General features: G+C 40.1%; 1 protein-coding gene across 1 annotated transcript; it reads right to left on the bottom strand.

The window, feature by feature from the left end:
- Nucleotides 1–1,377: 1,377 nt before the first annotated feature.
- On the bottom strand, nt 1,378–14,417 carry LOC115137918 (probable serine/threonine-protein kinase DDB_G0284251). Its single transcript, XM_029674215.2, has 10 exons — nt 14,330–14,417; nt 10,978–11,115; nt 8,603–8,705; nt 8,282–8,373; nt 7,917–8,000; nt 3,600–3,661; nt 3,403–3,489; nt 3,182–3,236; nt 2,914–3,102; nt 1,378–2,776 (listed from the first exon to the last, which is right to left on the bottom strand). The coding sequence occupies exons 2-10, from the start codon at nt 11,101–11,103 to the stop codon at nt 1,916–1,918; spliced, it is 1,659 nt and encodes a 552-aa protein (XP_029530075.2). The 5' UTR covers nt 11,104–11,115; nt 14,330–14,417; the 3' UTR covers nt 1,378–1,915.
- Between the last annotated feature and the right edge of the window lie 6,793 nt (nt 14,418–21,210).

Here is a 21,210-nt window from a genome sequence, read left to right on the forward strand (position 1 = left end):
CCCGAAGAACACCGTGGCCTCTATCATTCTTAAATGGAATAAGTTTGTAACCACCGGGACTCTTCCTAGAGCTGTCCGCCAAGGCCAAACTGCGCAATCGGGGGAAAAGGACTTAGCCAAAAGGCACCTAAAGATTCTCAGACCATGAGAAACAAGATTCTCTGGTCTGATGAAACCAAGACTGAACTCTTTGGCCTGAATGCCAAGCTTCACGTCTGGAGGAAATCTGGCACTATCCCTACGGTGAAGCATGGTGTTGGCAGCAGCATGCTGTGGGGATGTTTTTAATCGGCAGGGACTGGGAGACTAGTCAGGATCAAGGAAAATATGAACGGCGCAAAGCACGAGAGATCCTTGATGAAAACCTGCTCTAGAGTGCTCAGGACTCCAGACTGGGGCAAAGGTTCACCTTCCAACAGGACAACGACCCTAAGCACACAGCCAAGACAACGCAGGAGTGGCTTTGGGACAAGTCTCGGAATTTCTTTGAGTGCCCAGCCAGAGCCCGGACTTGAACCCGATCGAACATCTCTGGAGACACCTGAAAAGAACTGTGCAGCGACACTCCCTTTCCAACCTGACAGATCTTCCGAAGATCTACAGAGAAGAATGGGAGAAACTCCCCAAATACAGGAGTGCCAATCATACCCAAGAAGACTTGAGTCTGTAATCACTGCCAATGGTGCTTCAACAAAGTAGTGAGTAAAGGGTGTAAATACTTATGTATGGTATTTCAGTTTTTTAAATATAAAAAATATATATAAAAAATGTTTTTGCTTTGTCATTACGGGGTATTGTTTGGTGGGGGGAAAAAACTATTTTAATCCATTTTAGAATTAGGCTGTAACGTTTCAAAATGTGGAAAAAGTCAAGGGGTGTCAATACTTTCCGAATGCACTGTATACAGTAGGTGAAATGGGAGGAGTATGTACACAAAGCGCTGTAATTTTGAAACGTTTTACCTGATATGAATGAAAATGCCCTCAAATGAAAACAGCTGTCAGTCTGCACTTTATCCTGATAGTCATTGTATCATTTCAAGTCCAAAGGGCTGGAGTACAAAGCCAAAAGACAACAAATGTTGCCCTTTCCCAATACTATTGGAGCTCACTCTATATAATAAATGTATACTTTCATCCATTTAACATTGTTTTCAGACTTTTTATAGGACTTTTTAGGTGATGTTGAATTGAATTTCCAAGGTCATATTTTGAACTTTATTTTCTGTTTAACTGATTTACTGTTTTATAAATAATAAATGTAGCAATCATGGACACAGCAGAAGTTGGACAAAAAAGATGTTTGTCAAGTTTCTATGTTAAGATTTCTTTTTTCTATATGATCAGTTTAATATGTTCAATTAAGACAGAAGGTATATTGAGTTTAAAACGTCCTTTTTATTTTTGTAAGCAGACATTTATAGATTATGATTGTATTATATATGTTGTTTACCCAGGATAATTTCATACAAATGATTAAATCTTTCTTTGCAACAATTACACTTTTATACAATCACCATCACCATTTCATGTAGGCTATTATTAGATTGAAACAACTGACAATTTTGTAGTTGTGTAATACACCTGATATCATTTTACGTGAGAAAATAATGTACAGATCAAATCATGTCAACTGTAATAACCTGAAAGGAAAGTGCTTCAGTACTAAAGCTGAGATATACTGTATACTTATGTTTCTACAACCTACTTATTATCATAGCTAAGAATTGAAGAACAGAAAAGGGATTTTGCTCACAATTAAAACCTAAAGGCTTATCTGGGTGTCAAAGTCGCACCGCCCACACCTGTGTTTTACAGTGAAATTGTGTATCAAGGACTGATTCAATCTGCTCTATTTCTTGTTTCTGATTATTTTACAATCACTACAACTGAGTATAGTTTAAATTGTCTAAGTGTTAGCCCTCTATCTTAGGAATTAATGAGATGACGTCACTTAGCTCGTCCAGGCTCTGCTGTAGCTGATCAGCTGTCTGTCTGATCGTCTGGGTGAACTTCATGGCCTCTGACTTGACCTCAGCCTTTGGTTCTTCACATTCAGGGTTCAGCTTAGTCATGGAGTCTGTGTCCATCAAGTGTAACTTACTGCTATCACTAGACTGTTTCTCAGCCTTCGCCTGTCGTATGTTGTGAATCTCTTTTGCATCCATGACGATGAAGAAGATATCAACTGCTACAAAGAAAGCAGAGAATATTCCTGTTGCCATCTCTAGAACACGCACTGCCCTAGCAGTTTGAGCTGCCACCTTGCCAATGGAGGCCACATGGACCAATCGGACAAGCTCTGGGATGCTCCCTAGGCCCCTCCCAACCCTCGCCCCAGTATTTGCTAGCTTCTCTGCATTTAAAATGCCTCTTTCTGTGGTAAAGGAGCCACTCATCTGCGGTGTCTCCAAACCCTCAGCGATGTTTTGTAGAGATGTCACCACAAAGTTCATCTTCTCCTGGAACTCCTTGATGATGTTGTTGATGGCTTTGCGGTCGGTAGACTGATTGACCATGTTGGTGATGTTGGAAACTCCGGCTGTGGCTCCACCAGCGACAGCCACCCCAACACCCACTCCTGTAACGATGAGGGAGGCGCCCAGAGTGAAGGGAGCCAGGATGAGGCCTACTATGGAAGTGATTCCTCCAGCTGCCCCAATAACACCTCCAGTCAGACTGCCTATGGTGGTGCCCTGGTGCACACACTCCAAGCCGTCTGCCAGAGTTCTCAGAATGTTCAAGTTTGTCTGGAGCTCCTTCACAGTTTTTTCATTCTGTAAGAAAATTAATTTAGACAGATGGATGAATGGGTGGACAGACAAACAGATCATTTGATTGAAGGATGGAAATATGGACGGAATTTATGGATGAATGAACAAACAATTGTATCATATCATCATGAATTGCAAACCTTTTTTGTGAGGAAACTAATAATGAAGGGTTTTGCCAGGATTTCACCAGCTGAAGGTCTACTTGTCGGTTCTTGTTGGAAGATGTCACACAGTAGTCGATGGAGCTCAGGTGAGAAACTCTCTGGGAGAGATGGGTAAGGACCCCCCAGTATTTTGGGAATGAGCTTGATTGTGCTTGCTGCAGTGAACTGTTATGAAAGAACTGTTACTATCACACTGCATGTTGCTTTAGCAAGAGGCAAATGAGGAGATGGAGGCATTACTTACTGCACTCTGAAGCATACACAACTCGTACAGCACACATCCCAAGGACCAAATATCACTGCAAAGGAGGGAAAATGCATTGATATTTCACTCTCCGTGGGGATTTCTCATGGGAGGCAAATGTTCATTATAGAAATATTATCTTTGTTTTTGCCAAACATATGACATCACAGGGTTGCAGGTCCCCTTTGATAAATGTGTCTTTGTTTTTATTTAGAATTTACCTTTTAGTGTCATAAATTCCACCAGTCAGAATCTCTGGGCCTAAATAACCCACCATTCCATCGTCTGAAGATCCAGATGGGGAAGCACTGGTAGGAGAGGTACTCATTAGCAGACAATCATTTAACAGGATGTGACATCTATGTATTCAAATCCATTTTCACCAGTTTATTATTATAAAAAAACGAAGGTCCCATACTTTTCATTGACTCTTCCAAAATCTCCCAAACAAAGTGTCCCAAATTTTGTGAGGAATATATTCTAGTGAAGAAAAATATATATATTTAGTTGAGTGAAAGCAAAACAGCTAATTAACCATTTATATCACATCAAATAAAATATACGGTTAATTTTCCCACATAAAGGCTATATTCAACTCTAACCCTAGTCTTTTCAAAAAGATGATGAATATGTACAGAATAACCCTCTAAAGCACCAACAGGGGTCAAAAAGTCTTGATTCGTAAACCCTTGTTTTGATCGTTAAGAAACATTAGGACGTTGTCAAGTAACTAGCTTCCGACCACAAAACACAATTTATCATTATTTCTGTGTTAATATGGAAGAATGAAATATGATATATATATATTTTGTATACTAGTGTTGTGTGGGTGGCTAAGCAAAACATTTGGAAAGATATAGATATGGCTCCACCACAGATTTGGCCCCTGGGGTGCGTGGAAGCCACTAACTCAAAAATGACAAAAACATGTAAATACATATTTAAACCCAAGGGACTCATCTGAAGTCGGAACCGTTGATGTGCCAACTTCTGTTTGAACCAGAACCATTTGGGCTACAAACTAATATGACCCCACTGTGAAAAGGGGAGATTCTCACAAACACGATGGTGCTCTTCGTTTATAAATTTTTAAATGTTTTATTTCACCTTTATTTAACCAGGTATGCTAGTTGAGAACAAGTTCTCATTTACAACTGCGACCTGGCCAAGATAAAGCAAAGCAATGTGACACAGACAACAACAGAGTTACACATGGAGTAAACAATAAACAAGCCAATAACACAGAATAAAAAAAGAAAGTCTGTATACAGTCTGTGCAAAAGGCATGAGGAGGTAGGCAATAAATAGGCCATAGGAGCGAATAATTACAATTTAGCAGATTAACACTGGAGTGATAAATGAGCATATGATGATGTGCAAGTAGAGATACTGGTGTGCAAAAGAGGAGAAAAGTAAATAAAATAAAAACAGTATGGGGATGAGGTAGGTAGATTGGGTGGGCAATTTACAGATGGACTATGTACAGCTGCAGCCTTCGGTTAGCTGCTCAGATAGCTGATGTTTAAAGTTGGTGAGAGAAATAAGTCTCCATCTTCAGCGATTTTTGCAATTCGTTCCAGTCACTGGCAGCAGAGAACTGGAAGGAAAGGCGGCCAAATGAGAAGGTGGCTTTGGGGATGATCAGTGAGATATACCTGCTGGAACGTGTGCTACGAGTGGGTGTTGTTATCGTGACCAGTGACCTGAGATAAGGCAGAGCTTTACCTAGCATACACTTATAGATGACCTGGAGCCAGTGGGTCAGGCGACGAATATGTAGCGAGGGCCAGCCGACTAGAGCATACAGGTCACAGTGGTGGGTGGTATAAGGTTATTTGGTAACCAAACGGATGGCACTGTGATAGACTGCATCCAGTTTTGGAAGCTATTTTGTAGATGAAATCGCCGAAGTCGAGGATCGGTAGGAGAGTCAGTTTTACGAGAGTAAGTTTGGCGGCGTGAGTGAAGGAGGCTTTTTTGCGAAATAGAAAGGTGATTCTATATTTGATTTTGGATTGGAAATGTTTAATATGAGTCTGGAAGGAGAGTTTACAGTCTAACCAGACACCTAGGTATTTATAGTTGTCCACATGTTCTAGGTCGGAACCGTCCAGGGTGGTGATGCTAGTCGGGTAGGCGGGTGCGGGCAGTGAACGGTTGAAAAGCATGCATTTGGTTTTACTAGCGTTTAAGAGCAGTTGGAGGCCATGGAAGGAGTGTTGTATGGCATTGAAGCTCGTTTGGAGGTTAGTTAGCACAGTGTCCAAGGAAGGGCCATAAGTATACAGAATGGTGTCGTCTGCATAGAGGTGGATCAGGGAATCGCCCGCAGCAAGAGCGACATCATTGATATATACAGAGAAAAGAGTCGGCCCAAGAATTGAACCCTGTGGTACACCCATAGAAACTGCCAGAGGTCCGGACAACATGCCCTCTGTTTTGACACACTGAACTCTGTATGCGAGTAGTTGGTGAACAAGGTGAGGCAGTCATTAGAAAAACCAAGGCTATTGAGGAGTCTGCTGATAAGAATACAGTGATTGACAGAGTCGAAAGCCTTGGCCAGGTCGATGACCTGACAGTACAGTCTTTTATCGATGGCGGTTATCATATCGTTTAGTACCTTGAGCGTGGCTGAGGTGCACCCATGACTGGCTCGGAAACCGGATTGCACAGGGGAGAAGGTACGGTGGGATTCGAAATGGTCAGCGATCTGTTTATTAACTTGGCTTTTGAAGACTTCAGATAGGCAGGGCAGGATGGAAATAGGTCTGTAACGGTTTGCGTCTAGGGTGTCATCCCCTTTGAAGATGGGGATGACCGCGGCAGCTTTCCAATCTTTAGGGATCTCGGACGATACGAAAGAGAGGTTGAACAGGCTGGTAATAGGGGTTGCAACAATGGCGGCAGATAGTTTTAGAAAGAGAGGGTCCAGATTGTCTAGAGCAGCTGATTTGCACGGGACCAGGTTTTGCAGCTCTTTCAGAACATCTGCTATCTGGATTTGGGTGAAGGAGAAGCGGGGGAGGCTTGGGCGATTAGCTGCGGAGGGAGGGGGGCAGAGCTGTTGGCCGGGGTTGGAGTAGCCAGGAGGAAGGCATGGCCAGCCGTTGAGAAATGCTTATTGAAATTTTCGATTATCATGGATTTATCGGTGGTGACCATGTTACCTAGCCTCAGTGCAGTGGGCAGCTGGGAGGAGGTTCTCTTGTTCTCCATGGACTTTAGTGTCAGTATTACAGGATGCAAATTTCTGCTTGAAATAGCTAGCCTTTGCTTTCCCGACTGACTGCGTGTATTGGTTCCTGAATTCCCTGAGCAGTTGCATATCGCGGGGACTATTCAATGTTTTTGTGCTGGTCATGGGCATTCAGGTCTGGAGTTAACCAAGGGCTATATCTGTTCTTAGTTCTGCATTCTTTGAACGGGGCATGCTTATCTATGGTGAGGAAATTACTTTTAAAGAATGACCAGGCATCCTCGACTGACTGGATGAGGTCAATATCCTTCCAGGATACCCGGGCCAGGTCGATTAGAAAGGCCTGCTCGCAGAAGTGTTTTAGGGAGTGTTTGACAGTGATGAGGGGTTGTCGTTTGACTGCGGACCCATAGCGGATACAGGCAATGAGGCAGTGATCGCTGAGATCCTGATTGAAAACAGCAGAGGTGTATTTGGAGTGCAAGTTGGTCAAGATAATGTCTAGGAGGGTGCCCATGTTCACGGATTTGGGGTTGTACCTGGTGGGTTCCTTGATGATTTGTGTGAGATTGAGGGCATCTAGCTTAGATTGTAGGACTGCCGGGGTGTTAAGCATATCCCAGTTTAGATCTCCTAAAAGAACAAACTCTGAGGCTAGATGGGGAGAGATCAATTCACAAATGGTATCCAGGGCACAGCTGGGAGAGGAGGGGGTCGATAGCAGGCGGTAACAGTGAGAGACTTATTTTCAGAGAGATTAATTTTTTTAATTAGAAGTTCGAACTGTTTGGGTATAGACCTGGAAAGTATGACAGAACTTTTCAGGTTAAATCTGCAGTAGATTGCAACTCCTCCCCCTTTGGCAGTACTTTCTTGATGGAAAATGTTGTACTTGGGTTTGGAAATCTCAGAATTTTTGGGGACCTTCCTAAACCAGGATTCAGACACGGCAAGGACATCAGGGTTGACGGAGTGTGCTAAAGCAGTGAGTAAAACAAACGTAGTTTTATGGGACTCGTCTGAAGGTAACCGGTACCGGTTTTAAAAAATGAAAGGAAGTATGGAGGTAATTTTCTGCCTACCCCCCAAAAAGGGTTAAATATGTGTAAAAAATATATTCAAAAAATATATAGTACCAGTCAAAAGTTTGGACACACCTAATCATTCAAGGGTTTTACTTAATTTGTACTATTTTCAAAATTCTAAAATAATAGTGAAGACATCAAAACTATGAAATAACACACATGGAATCATGTAATAACCAAAAAATATATTTCATATTTGAGATTCTTCAAAGTAGCCAACCTTGCCTTGATGACTTTGGTGTTTAATGGTGGTTCTCAAACCTCCCCTCGGAGAGTAATTTTAAATGTTGTTGTAACCCGGAACTAGCACACCTGATTAATCTAATCAACAGCTTGATGATTTGATGACTAAATAATTTAGGTTTGCTATCTTTGGAGTAAATCATAAGCATTGAACATCTGGGGGTCCCTGAGGAGAGGGTTGAGAACCACCTAGCAGACCAGTGTGTACCTGTGGTCTGAGGTCTCTGTGAAGAAGGCCCAGGCCATGGACATGCTTCAGGGCCATGCAGATCTTGACAAACCAGTCTATGATCTGAGAAGTAAAGCAGTCCATAATTTGTTTAGCCTAAAACATTTTTTTTTAAATATAATGTAAAAAAATAGAAATGGCTTTGTTCCAGGCTGACTACATTGCAGAAGCCTGACAGATCTCACAACACCTTGATAGGTGAATATATCAGCTAATATATGATATAGTAATCTGATGCCCAACTGCAGAGTTGATGACTTGGCATGCAACCATTGGTTGAGGCAATACGACATCTGCAGCGTAGTCAGTCTAGAACACAACCAATATGTTATTCCATCAGAAACCTGTTCTTCTGAAAATGGGTTCCCCTCTTTGATCTTCTGTGCAAGATTTCCACCGTCACAATGGTCCATCACTACATAGTAACTTTCATCATCTGTGAAAATGCAGAGTTTGTGTGAATGTATTATTGTGGGACATATTGTAATAGCATGCTAGCTTACTTGCAAACATATTGGAGTGGTTTCCCAGACAGACATTAAGCCTAGTCCTGGACTAAAATGCATTAATAAAAAAAAACATTTAGTCCAGGATTATGATTACTCTGTGTCAGAGAAACCACCCCTAACATTGTCTCTCTAAACTGAAAAGGAAACACGAGTCACCTTGGAAAGAGTTCTTGTGGCTTGAAATATGGGGGTGATTTATCTGCAGGAGAGTTTCAACCTCATCGATTATGTCTCCAGCACTGGAGTTCATGACTGAGTTCTATTAAAGCAAGAAAACACAGTACTAAATCAAAACCAAACACTTTACTTTATAAAGGTTTCTAAATTAAGCATAGCTGTGTCTTCCTTCAAATCAAACTGTATTTAAACCTCTGGAGTCTATTGACACACCGGTGCGTCAATCTAAGTAACATAATGAAAAACATCCTCATCAAAATCTGTCAGTTTAAACTAGAGATATCTGCGTCTCAATCCACCACATCTGCATAAGGTGGCCTTCCGCATCTGGTGCCCGAGCTACAACGGTGTTTGTCAGACCATGAGACATCCCGAAAACGGGTCTTCTCACGAAAACGTTTGTAGCGTCCGAACGGTTTGGCCTACAAAACTAATATTGCCACTCTACGTAAAGACGAGACTCTCAATAACATGACCGGGGTCTCACATGAATGGAAGTATGGAGTTAGGTTTGACCCTACCCAGAAAAAGGAGTTAAATATTGTATATGTAAAAAAAAAAAAAAAAAATATTATCTATCTGTATATATATATTTCCTGAGCTACTTATATCTCCTACATATAGGACAGGCACTTCTAAACCTTATTCCTAATACATTTGTTGACTCTTTTTTTGCCATTGATGAATGTGTTACTCAATGCGTTTCTATGGGCTATTGTAGTAAAGGCCCAATTCAATATTTTATCATTTTTTTAAACATTTTTTTTTATACCTAAATGTGTCCTAAAATCAAATAGTTAAATGATCCAATCTTAGACCATATATATTACCATCTTAAACCATAAAGTAACAGTTAGTATCTGGGGTGGCCACCAGCTGCATTAAGTACTGCAGTGCATCCCCTCCTCGTGGACTGCACCAGATTTGCCAGTTCTTGCTGTTAGATATTATCCCTCTCTTTCACCAAGGCACCTGCAATTTCCCGAACATATCTGGGGGGGATGGCCCTAGCCCTCACCCTCCGATCCAACAGGTCCCAGACATGCTCAATGGATTGAGATTCGGGCTCTTCGCTGGCCATGGCAGAACACTGACATTCCTGTCTTGCAGGAAATCACACACAGAATGAGCAGTACGGCTGGTGGCATTGTCAGGTTGGAGGGTCATGTCAGGATGAGCCTGCAGGAAGGGTACCACATGAGGGAGTAGGATGTCTTCCCTGTAACTCACAGCGTTGAGATTGCCTGCTATGACAACAAGCTCAGTCCGATGATGCTGTGACACACCGCACCAGACCTTGATGGACCCTCCACCTCCAAATCGATCCCGCTCCAGAGTACAGGCCTCGGTGTAACGTTCATTCCTTCGACGATAAACGCAAATCCGACCATCACCCCTGGTGAGACAAAACCTCAACTCGTCAGTGAAGAGCACTTTTTGCCAGTCCTGTCTGGTCCAGCGACGGTGGGTTTGTGCCCATAGGCGATGTTGTTCCCGTGATGTCTGGTGAGGACCTGCCTTACAACAGGCTACAAGCCCTCACTCCAGCCTCTCAGCCTATTGAGAACAGTCTGAGCACTGATGGAGGGATTGTGCATTCCTGGTGTAACTCGGGCAGCTGTTGTTGCCATCCCGTACCTGTCCCGCAGGTGTGATGTTTGCATGTACCGATCCTGTGCAGATGTTGTTACACGTGGCCTGCCACTGTGAGGACGATCAGCTGTCCATCCTGTCTCCCTGTAGTGCTGTCTTAGGCATCTCACAGTACGGACATGGCAATGTTTTGGGGACGTTTATTTTTTTGCTGAGTTTGTGTCCTCTGTTCACCATTGTCTTGTTGGTTATTGTTCCCATGTCCGTTGGTCCTGCTTTGTTGTTGCGGCTTCTGCCCTGCGTGTATTGTGCTCTTGTTTACGGGTCTTGTCCCGTGTACTTATCAGAGGTTTACCCTCGCTCTTTTGTTTGGGTTACATCCCTGTGTTTTTGTATACGTGTTTGTTTTGTGCTTCGTCCCCGTGCCTTTTCATGGCATTTTGTATTTTGGGCGGAGTCTTAAAAAACCCTATTACGTATTCCTGCGCTTGTCGCCAATCATTTATACTACTTGTTAAGCTTAGTCTTTTAAGATTTAACGTTGATTTAAAATTGCAACACACTTTACAGTAAAACAATTGAATGAAACAAGTAAATTAAGTACAAAAAGAGACTCACATGTGGTGGCCTACAGTATGTTGGAATTTACAGAGCAAAAGCAGACAAGTGCCAAATTCCTTATAAATGATCTATAGTCACATAAAAAACATACCTTATTTAAAAGCGTTACTCTCAAAGAAAACCAAATGGTGCCCACTTACCTCATTCCGTTTGATCTCTTTAATGACAAACTGGTCCCCATTTTTGTCAGTAGCAATGACACCATTCTCTACCTTCCTCAGGATAGTGTATCCTTTCTTCTCAAGGACACTCTGTGTATTCCCCATCTTTGGATTTAGCTAGAATACAGTATGGTGTCCTTGGTAAATAATTAAAATGTGAAATATGTGTGTTCAGTACAATAATTCAAATTATAAATTAGAAGTTGATGAATAAGAAGCTCAACAATTATTTTGTAATTTGTCTGCATTCCACAGTAAAAACCTCATAGAAACGGTCAAACGTGGTGTTAGTGTGAAAGTTTGGGGATGCTTTGCCACCTCAGGACCTGGACAACTTGCTGTAATGGAAGGAACCATGAATTCTGCTCTGTATCAGAGAATTCTACAGAAAAATGTCAGACCATCCGTCTGTGAGCTGAAGCTGAAGCGCAGCTGTGTTATGTAGCAAGACAATGATCCAAAACACACACTCAAGTGTGTGAAAATGGCTAAAAATCGACACATTTAAAGTTCTAGACCTAATCTCAATTGAGATGTTGAGAAAGGACTTGAAACGAGGAGTTCATGCTTGAAAACCCACAAATGTCGCAGAGTTAAAGCAGTTATGCATGGAAGAGTTGGCCAAAATTCTTCTACAGCGACTAGAGAGAATGATCAACAACTACAAGAAGCGTTTAGTTGGAGTCATTGCAGCTAAAAGGTGGCAATTCATTTTTTTACACAGGGGTATTGGACAGTTTGTTTATGAAATAGATTATATGTATGTAATTGTGTAATTTGTTCACTCAGGTTCCCTTTATCTAATGTTACATTTGGTATCAAAATATGCAAAAGTAGAGGAAATTGGAAAGGAAGCAAATAGTTTTTCACAGCACTGTATATGCAAAATCAATGATAACATGTTTGGTGGTGCTTCCTGCTCTGTCCCCATCCTACACTTGCTACGAATGTCCAACCTTGTGGTCCACTATAAAAAGACAAATGCACAGAAAGTGGAATCCTCCTGATTCTTGCAATTAAATTAAAATGCACTTGTTCTAGCTTGTGCTGAGACTTGTGGTTTATGACAAGACATAATGTTGTTAATATAGTAGTGAATATAAACATTGGAAGAGCTATGGGGAAATGATCCTTTAATGCCCTTGTTTTCTAAGACCATATCTGATGATCTCTAGAACAGGTTTAACAACATACTGTTTCTCAGAAAGGACACCATCTTTGACAAACATCCTGAAATATCACTCCTGGTAAAGGCCTGTAAACAAGTTGAATTTAATTACCATACAAATCTATCAAAAAGGCCGTTTAGAACTCCTTAGCCACAAACAAATTTGCTTGAAAGCAATTATATCCATTCACATACAACAATAAGAGGTGCACTTCACTTTTACAACAACTGCATATTCCATGATAGGAAGATATAACACAGATCAAAAACTTCTGACATTTCTTATAATAGCTGGGATTTAAGCTACTTAAAATAAATATGGAAATGTAGTCATATTGTGCATGAATGAGTATTAGAATACCATGATATACAAGTCCCTAAACAGTGCTGGAATATTTGTTCAGAAATACAATCAGCGATGGTGTCAAGGATACTGTCTGTATAAGTGGGTGTTCCCTCTCTCGTGCGACCTCACAGTTCCTCAATAATCTCTGGCATGCTCACGCGAGATAGGGAACAGTTGACTCTGGGCTATTTAGCTCGCCAGAGGGGCTTTAAGTAGACCAGAGTGGCCCTGCCCGATCAGAAAATTTTAGGGAGCCGAATGTTTTGCTTTCTCTTCTGTGTCTGATATAATACATTGGCTCATCTCTCCTGCTGACCTGGATGGAATTTTGTGATTCCTCCTGGGGGTGGCAGGTAACCTATCGGTTAAGAGTGTCGTGTCTGTGACTATCATTAAATGTAAAGACTGTTATTTTATAAAATCAATTATCAGTGTAATTATTATTATGTGATTAAACTAATCATGTAAACATTAATTAACTAGGAAGTCGGGGCACCACGATAAAAAAAGTCTCTATTTCCCGAATCGACTCTTCAGATACTTTCGTATCTTATCAGTCTTCTAATTATTTAAATTGTTACCTGATTAGTTTCATTCCAAACGTCATATAATTCCTGGTAATCTGCACGAACCCTAGTTTTCATAACGAATCAGTAATATACAAAATTGGCTTAATTATTCATTTACTGACTAACTAAAAATCACAGAAATACATCACAAACAAACAGTAGATATTGGTTAGTAACAATGATAGAAAGTCCCTAGTGGGCTAAGCAGATATGACGGCTTGGTCGGCAAAGTAAAGGGGTGAGGACTGAGAAAGAGCTGGAAAGACAGAAGTGGTTCACTACACAGTCTATAATTCTATTCTTTGAAATGATAAGCCTTTGCACATGAACGGCCGCTCATTTGAGAATCATTGCAGTTCATTTATTTATGACCATATATCGTTGTGTCTTCTCTGTTGGAAACACTGGCTCGTCCTGTCGATTTCATCAGTCTCTGTTTAACTTTCCCAGAAGTCACAATTATGAAGTGTTTTGCTCAAAGTGGCCATACCTCCGTGAGCCTAGAGATTACATCAGGCGTCAAGATAAAACAGGCATTGTGCTTTCACAACCATTCTAGACGATGATAAAAACAGATAAATATGTGCTACCTTTCACTTTGAACAGAGTGCATAGTAGTGTTGAATTTAGTAATAGAGTACTGAGAGAAATAGAAGTGACAGTTTAAGATAGTGAATATTTTTCTAAACATTTGTGAGGTACAGGCTGTATCCTTTAATGCCCTTTGTTTCTAAGACCATATCAGATTATCTCTAGGTTAGTTTAAGCAACATACTGTTTCTCAGAAATGACACCATCTTTGATAAACATGAGGCAATATCTCTCCTGGTAAATGCCTGTAAACATTTAGAATATAATTACCATACAAATCTATCAATATGCTGTTTAGAACTGCTCAGCCACAAACAAATTTGCTTCAAAGCAATTATATCCATCCACATACAACAATAAGAGGTGCACTGTACCAATGAACTTTGCAATTTGATGGATTGTAAAAATAAAAATAATAATCATATTCCATGATAGGAAGATATAACACAGAACAAAAACATCTGACATTTCTTATAGTGGCTGGGATTTAAGCTACTTTTCCCCACAAGTACAAAGGAAGACATTTTATTTATTTTTCAGGAAATAACTCATATTCTGCATGAGTATCAGAATACCTTAATAGACTTCTAAAATGGTATGTTCTTTCTGGATTGTCCTGTTGATTATATGAATTTCTATTTCAAGTAATGTTCTTACCTTTGAATGTGTTGTCTGTTATCTGCTTTCACTTTACATCCGGATAAAATATTAAATACTCCTCTTTCAAAATGTATGTCCTCCTAGAGTTGAACAAGAGCACAACCCCCTGTATTTATTGTTTTTGTGAGGGTATGGGCAGTACCATTGAGGGCAAGCTCCATATTAAATTAGTACATTTTTTCTTCAACGAACTTATTGGTGCATACCGCCACCTACTGTGCAGGATTGTGTATAGTTGAAACAGGCATAAAGCCAAGCACCTAAACAGAGCTGGGATATTTGCTTAGAAATATAATCAAAGATGGTTGATAAATAAGATACTCAGTCCGTTTTCCATTGAAAAACATTTTCAAGGTTCTTGTCTGTAAGTGGGCGTTCCATCTCTTGCGTGAGCATGCTTTTCCCGAGCGAGCTCACTGGTCCTCCATAATATCTAGCATGCTCATGAGAGAGAGAGAGAGAGAGAGAGAGAAAACAGTTGACTCTGGGCTACTTAGTGTCCCCTCCCTGCTCGCCTCAACGGGGAAAATAATTATACCTGAGTGGCCCCGCCCAATTAGAAAAAAAATAGGGAAACATGTGTTTTGCTTTCTCTTCTGGTATAATGTGGCTGATCCATCCTGCTGATCTGGATGGAATTCTATGATTCCTCCGGGGGTGGCAGGTAGCCTAGCATTTAAGAATGTTGGACTAGTCATCAAAAGGTTGTTGGTTCAAATCTCTGATATGACTAGGTGAAAAATCTGTCAATGTGCCCTTGAGCAAGGCAGCCACCAGCCGCGGGGGTCCAAGTCCGGCCCAGATGACTACTTAGAAACAATGGAAGCCATTATTGACACTGGACATGATAAAATAGACTTTTAAAGGTACACAGACTTTTAAGGTATACAGTTGAAGTCCGAAGTTTACATGCACTTAGGTTGGAATCATAAAAACTAGTTTTTCAACCACTCCACAACTTTTATGTTAAACTTCTCTGGGATATGTGGGACGGTAGTGTCCCACTTGGCCAAAAGCCAGAAAAAATGTACCGCGCCAAATTCAAATATATTATTTTAAAAATCAATCTTTCATGAAATCACACATGAAAGACACCAAATTAAAGCTACACATGTTGTGAATCCAGCCAACATATCTGATTTCAAAAAGGATTTCCAGCGAAAGCACATCAAACGCTTATGTTAGCTCAGTACATAGCCACAGAAAAACACAGCCATTTTCCCAGCCAAAGATAGTAGTCACAAAAAGCAGAAATGAAGATAAAATTAATCACTAACCTTTGATGATCTTCATCAGATGACACTCATAGGACTTTGTTACACAATACATTTATGTTTTGTTCGATAATGTGCATATTTATATCCACAAATCTCGGTTTACATTGGCGCCATGTTCAGAAATGCCTCCAAAATATCCGGAGAAATTGCAGAGAGCCACGTCAAATAACAGAAATACTCATCATAAACGTTGATGAAAGATACATGTTTAACATAGAATTAAAGATATACTTGTTCTTAATGCAACCGCTGTGTCAGATCTAAAAAAAAATACTTTACAGAAAAAGCACACCATGCAATAATCTGAGACGGCAATCAGATATAACAACATTTCTCCGCCATGTTGGAGTCAACAGAAATAATGACATCATAAATATTCCCTTACCTTTGAGGATCTTTCATCAGAATGCAGTGCAAGGAGTCCTATTTCCACAATAAATCGTTTTTTTGTTCCATAATGTCCATTACTAGTGTCCAATTAGCTGCTTTTGCTAGCACGGTTAGTTCACATGTCCAAAAGCTAGCGCTGGTCCAGGCGAACTCGGACGAAAACTTCAAAAAGTTATATTCCAGGTCGAATAAACTGGTCAAACTAAGTAGAGAATCAATCTTCAGGATGTTATTTTCATATATATCCAATAATGTTCCAACCGGAGCATTCGTTTTTGTCTACAGAGTAATGGAACGCAGGCGATATCAACAGTAATGTGCACAACCAGGAACTGGCATTCTGACAGACCACTGACTCATTCCCCTCCCATCCGGTCCAACATCACACTAGAGGCTTCATTCCACGTTCTACCGACTGTTGACATCTAGTGGAAGGCGTAGGAAGTGCGAACAGATCCATATCTTGTTTGGATGTGAATAGGCGATGACTTGAAATTCGACCAGCCCCAGAATGTCCACTTCCTGTTTGGAAGTTTGCCTGTCCTATGAGTTATGTTATACTCACAGACATAATTCAAACAGTTTTAGAAACTTCAGAGTGTTTCCTATCCAATAGTAATAATAATATGCATATATTAGCATCTAGGGCAGAGTAGGATGCAGTTCACTATGGGCACGCAATTCATCCGAAGTGAAAATGCTGCCCCTATCCCTAACAGGTTTTAATCAGATATTGTAAAACAGGCTAGAGTTTAATTAGTTATAGTTTGTTTAAATGTACACATTGTTTAGTCATTATTCATAAAATTCCTAACAAGGAGGCAGTTCACTATGGGCACAGAATTCATCCAAAAGTGAAAATACTTCCCCCTATCACAAAGAAGTTTTAACAAGTAAGTTAGGACATTAAATGTGTGCATGACACAAGTAATGTTTCCAACAATTGTTTACAGACAGATTATTTCACTTATACTTCACTGTATCACAATTCCAGTGGGTCAGAAGTTTAGAGCCAAAAACATTTAGGTATAAAAAAAAATGTTTAAAAAAATGATTCACACCCACCTGCATATTGTTGCATCTATTTCAGCTCTGAGGAAGAAAACATTGATTCTTATCCAATTTCACAAATAGAATTTAAAGACTGCCAACCCACACATTAAAATACTTGGTAAGACTTTAAAATAGTTTTTCATAAATAAGCCTTTATAAATTATTATAAAAGCTTACTTTCAGCAAATACTCTCTCACTTCCTTCATGAGATAATCCTATATCGCATATATTCTCCTTTCCACCAAGCCCAGATACTGTTTTTTTTCATGATATGCTTGATGTGTACAATACATATTGTAAAAACATATATTTTCACAGACTCACAAACAACTTCTAAGACCGGTGAGAAATACATATCCAAAACGATGCTTAGAACAAAGTTGCTTATGGTTTTGTACCTGTATGAGGTAGACGTGGTCCTCGGTGTGTGACAGCTGCTCCAGAGCACTGCTTCTCTTCTGTAGGTCAGTGATTTCCTCCTCCAGCTCTTTGACGAGCCCTTCAGCCTGTGTCTCTGCTGCTTTCTGCTTCTCCTCAATCACATCATAGAGCTCAATATGGATCTTGGAAATTGACTTTATTAAATCACTGGATATCTGGGTACTGTCCATTAACTTTTTATTAGCACTCGTCTGGTAAGAAAAATACAACACAAATGACAGATCAAAAATAAATTAAAGAACAAATAGGTAAATATACTTTGATTATATAGGGGCAAGAAATGACACCTCATGAATAATGTATCAGCAGGATAAGAATATATTAAAGTGGATCCCACATAGAGGAGAACGATACAAGTCAGAATGCTTATGTGAGAACTCACTCTGCTGAGATCCACTGATTGTTTGATCTCCTTCACCTTCTTCTCTCTGCCCTGGAGCATCTGCTGAACATTTACCTCAAGTGTGCTTGACCTGGGCCTGGGGAAACAACCGTAAACAAAATTGTTACTAATCAATGGTTGACAAATTCCCAGGTTTTCTAGAAATCTCGATTGGATGACTCCTGGAATCAGGAGGAAGTCCGGGAGTCCTGCAACTTTGATATCTGGACAACGTATGCATTTTGGGGCAAAGAAATGTTCTAACCTTATTCATGCCCCATATTTGCTCATTCATTTTCGTCTGCTATGTACAGTTTTCTTTTAATATAATTTTTGATTTTAGAAAAGTGCTGTGGGTACGTTTTTTCCACAAGATCATCTTCACTTCTGACTCTTTTTCCACAGTTAAAATTAAGGGATTTTTGTGGTCCGTCTCAGCACACATCTGGCACAGACACGTCTGGTCGTTCTGACAGAATATGTCCCGGAGCCTCTTGTGCTTCTTGCACATCCTGTCCTCCAGGTTCTTCACAGGGTACACTAGCGTGTGTCTCTTCAGGGTTGCCACTATGGTGAGGCTCCAGGTGAATCTCACAGAAAGAGGTCAGACACACCAGGCAGGAATTCAGGGACTTGAGCTTCCTCCCAGAGCAGAGGTCACAGGCCATATCGCCAGGACCAGCGAAGACAGGGCGCTTCATATCCTTAACACTCAAGACTTAAAATGACCAACTACTTCTCTGCATGACGTGTTGACCCGGAGCTTTTGAAGAACTCCTCTTTACACATAGGGCACTGGGGTATATCACTGGAATCCCAGTAACTTTCGATACAATTCCTTCAGAAGTTGTGGCCACAGGGAGTGGTGACTGGGTTCATGAATTAATCTAGACAGGCAGTTCAATTGCTCTGTCTCTCAAGCAGACTACTTCTAGAGGAAGCCATATCTGAAAATAGCATAGTGTGTTGGTCAATGTCATTTGAATCTTGACCCAAAACCCATATCTCTTGCAAGGTAATCACAGCCCAGAGAACAATTGAAGTCAATACATTTGGTAAGAAAATTATTCAATACCCTAGGATTCTTAGCCTGTTCCCAGATCAGTTTGTACTCTTGCCAACTCCATTTCTGTCATTGTCAAGCCAAACATGACAATGAGTTAGCATGACGCGCAGAAACAGACTGCCACTTCGGCATGAGGATTTTATGACCATATTAGATGGTCACTTCCTTAAGGTACAGACACACCGAGAAATATCACTGCAGATAGGTACTTAGCACAGTAGGAGGCCGTTCCATCTCTTGCTAGAACAAAAGACATTCCTGCTGTGTACTGAGCTGGTACCGACAAACCGTTTCTACTTGTAGAATCGCAATGCTGGTTAGTGGCTGAGAACCTCCATGTGGGGGAGCATACAGAAGAGACAAGAAAAAGAGGATCCTTTTACCAGTGTAATCCACCCCCTTTTAATCAGAATTGTTCTAATTAAACAATAAAGCTGAAAAATACATGTTTTTTCGCAATCAAGTCTTTACATATTTACATCTAGATAAGGAGTTTTGTGCTCGAGGGATTTTTTGTTAGGTTGAGTGATCATGTGCACCTGTTCATTAGTTAACTAGCTAGCGTTAGCTTGCTAACTGAGCCAGGCAGTAACACACGTCATATGAAATGAATGGGGTGATAGACGGAATAGATGAGGTTAACTTTGATTCTAAGTAAAGACCAACAAAATCCGACTTATCACATGGAATATGCATGGGCTCCATGATGGGGGGAAAACGCGTAAGGTTCTCAAACACCTAAAGAGATTGTCAGCAGATGTGGTTTTCTTGCAAGAGAAACATTTTAAATTTTAAGAGGATCTTGGTTGGAGAGGCCTATGCTGTCACCTAGTTGTAGTAACAGCAGAGGTGTAGGCATCCTGATAAAAAAAGAATACACAATTTTCTTTATATCCCAGCACGTGGACCATGAAAGCCATTTTTAAATGTGGAATTGTATCTTACATGGTGAAAAATACACATTGATTTCATTGTATATCCCACCAGGGGGTAAATCTGGTGTTTTTAGATATAATTCAAGCTTTATTAGATCAAATCTAGAAAGGAACTATTATTTTAGCAGGTGACCTAAATCATACATTTGATAAGAACACATTTAGGGAGACTCCAAAGAGGCTGGGAAATGTTCATCTCTACAAATAATTTACAGGACACCTGGAGTTTACTATTCCCGACTACAAAGGACTATTCCTTTTTTCCCTCAAACTAAATAAAGGTATTCAAGAATTGACTACATGCAAAAATTCACTCAACAATTTACTGGATTAAAAATATTCATAATATAGTGATATCATATCATTCTCCGGTATCATGCATCAGTAGAAAATATACTTGGAAACAGAATTTGGAGAATGAACAGAGCGCATCTTCTGATATTTATAAAATAAGTAAATTAAAAATTAAAAACGTTACTCTTAGAGGACAGAGAAAAGCCAACCCTGGATAGAATTTGGGATGCCATTAAGGCGTACATCAGGGGAATGTTAATCTCATACTCGGCAAAAGTTACAGTACATCTGATTTAGAAATTAAAATTAAATAACAATAAATTACTATCTTTGAAAAAGCACCTTTTAAAATCTTAACCTTTCAGGACCACATGATCTGCTTTGGGATCAAGCCCCACCCCCCCTGAGCTGTAATGTGGCGCAGGGAACGCAAGAAATAATCCTAAAAATATTTAACCTCCACAGAATCGCTTGAAAAATGGCTCAAATGAAAGATAAAGAAGTTATTTATCTACCCAGCAAGTCAGATTTCTAAAATGTTTTACGGCGAAAACATAGCACATATTTATGTCCAACCACCACTGCATACATACCTCATTAGCTTAGCCAAGTAGGAAAAAATATGCAATCAACAAACGCAGGATTAAAAGAAAAATCATTTCACTAACCTTTTGAAATCTTCATCAGATGACAGTAATATAACATGTTACACAGTACATTCATTTTTTTTTCAATAATATGCAATATATATCCATAAATCTCTGTTTACAATTATGCATCGTTCAAAAAATGCTACTGCAATGTCAGGAGAAATAAATAGCTCCGGCAGATAACGTCAGCTAACAAGGAATACACATCATAAACTTTGACTAAATATGCATGTTTTACATATGTATGGCAAGATAAACTTCTTCTAAATGCAATTGCTATGTTACAATTATTTTTAACGTTACATTTGGCGTTTACTAGGCTATAATAGAGAGTCGGCGCTCTCATTTAGCATACTGACTCCTCTATCATGGAGTCGACAGAAACCCAA

Source organism: Oncorhynchus nerka, linkage group LG12 (genome assembly GCF_034236695.1).
Source record: "Oncorhynchus nerka isolate Pitt River linkage group LG12, Oner_Uvic_2.0, whole genome shotgun sequence".
Classification (NCBI taxonomy): Eukaryota; Metazoa; Chordata; class Actinopteri; order Salmoniformes; family Salmonidae; genus Oncorhynchus; species Oncorhynchus nerka.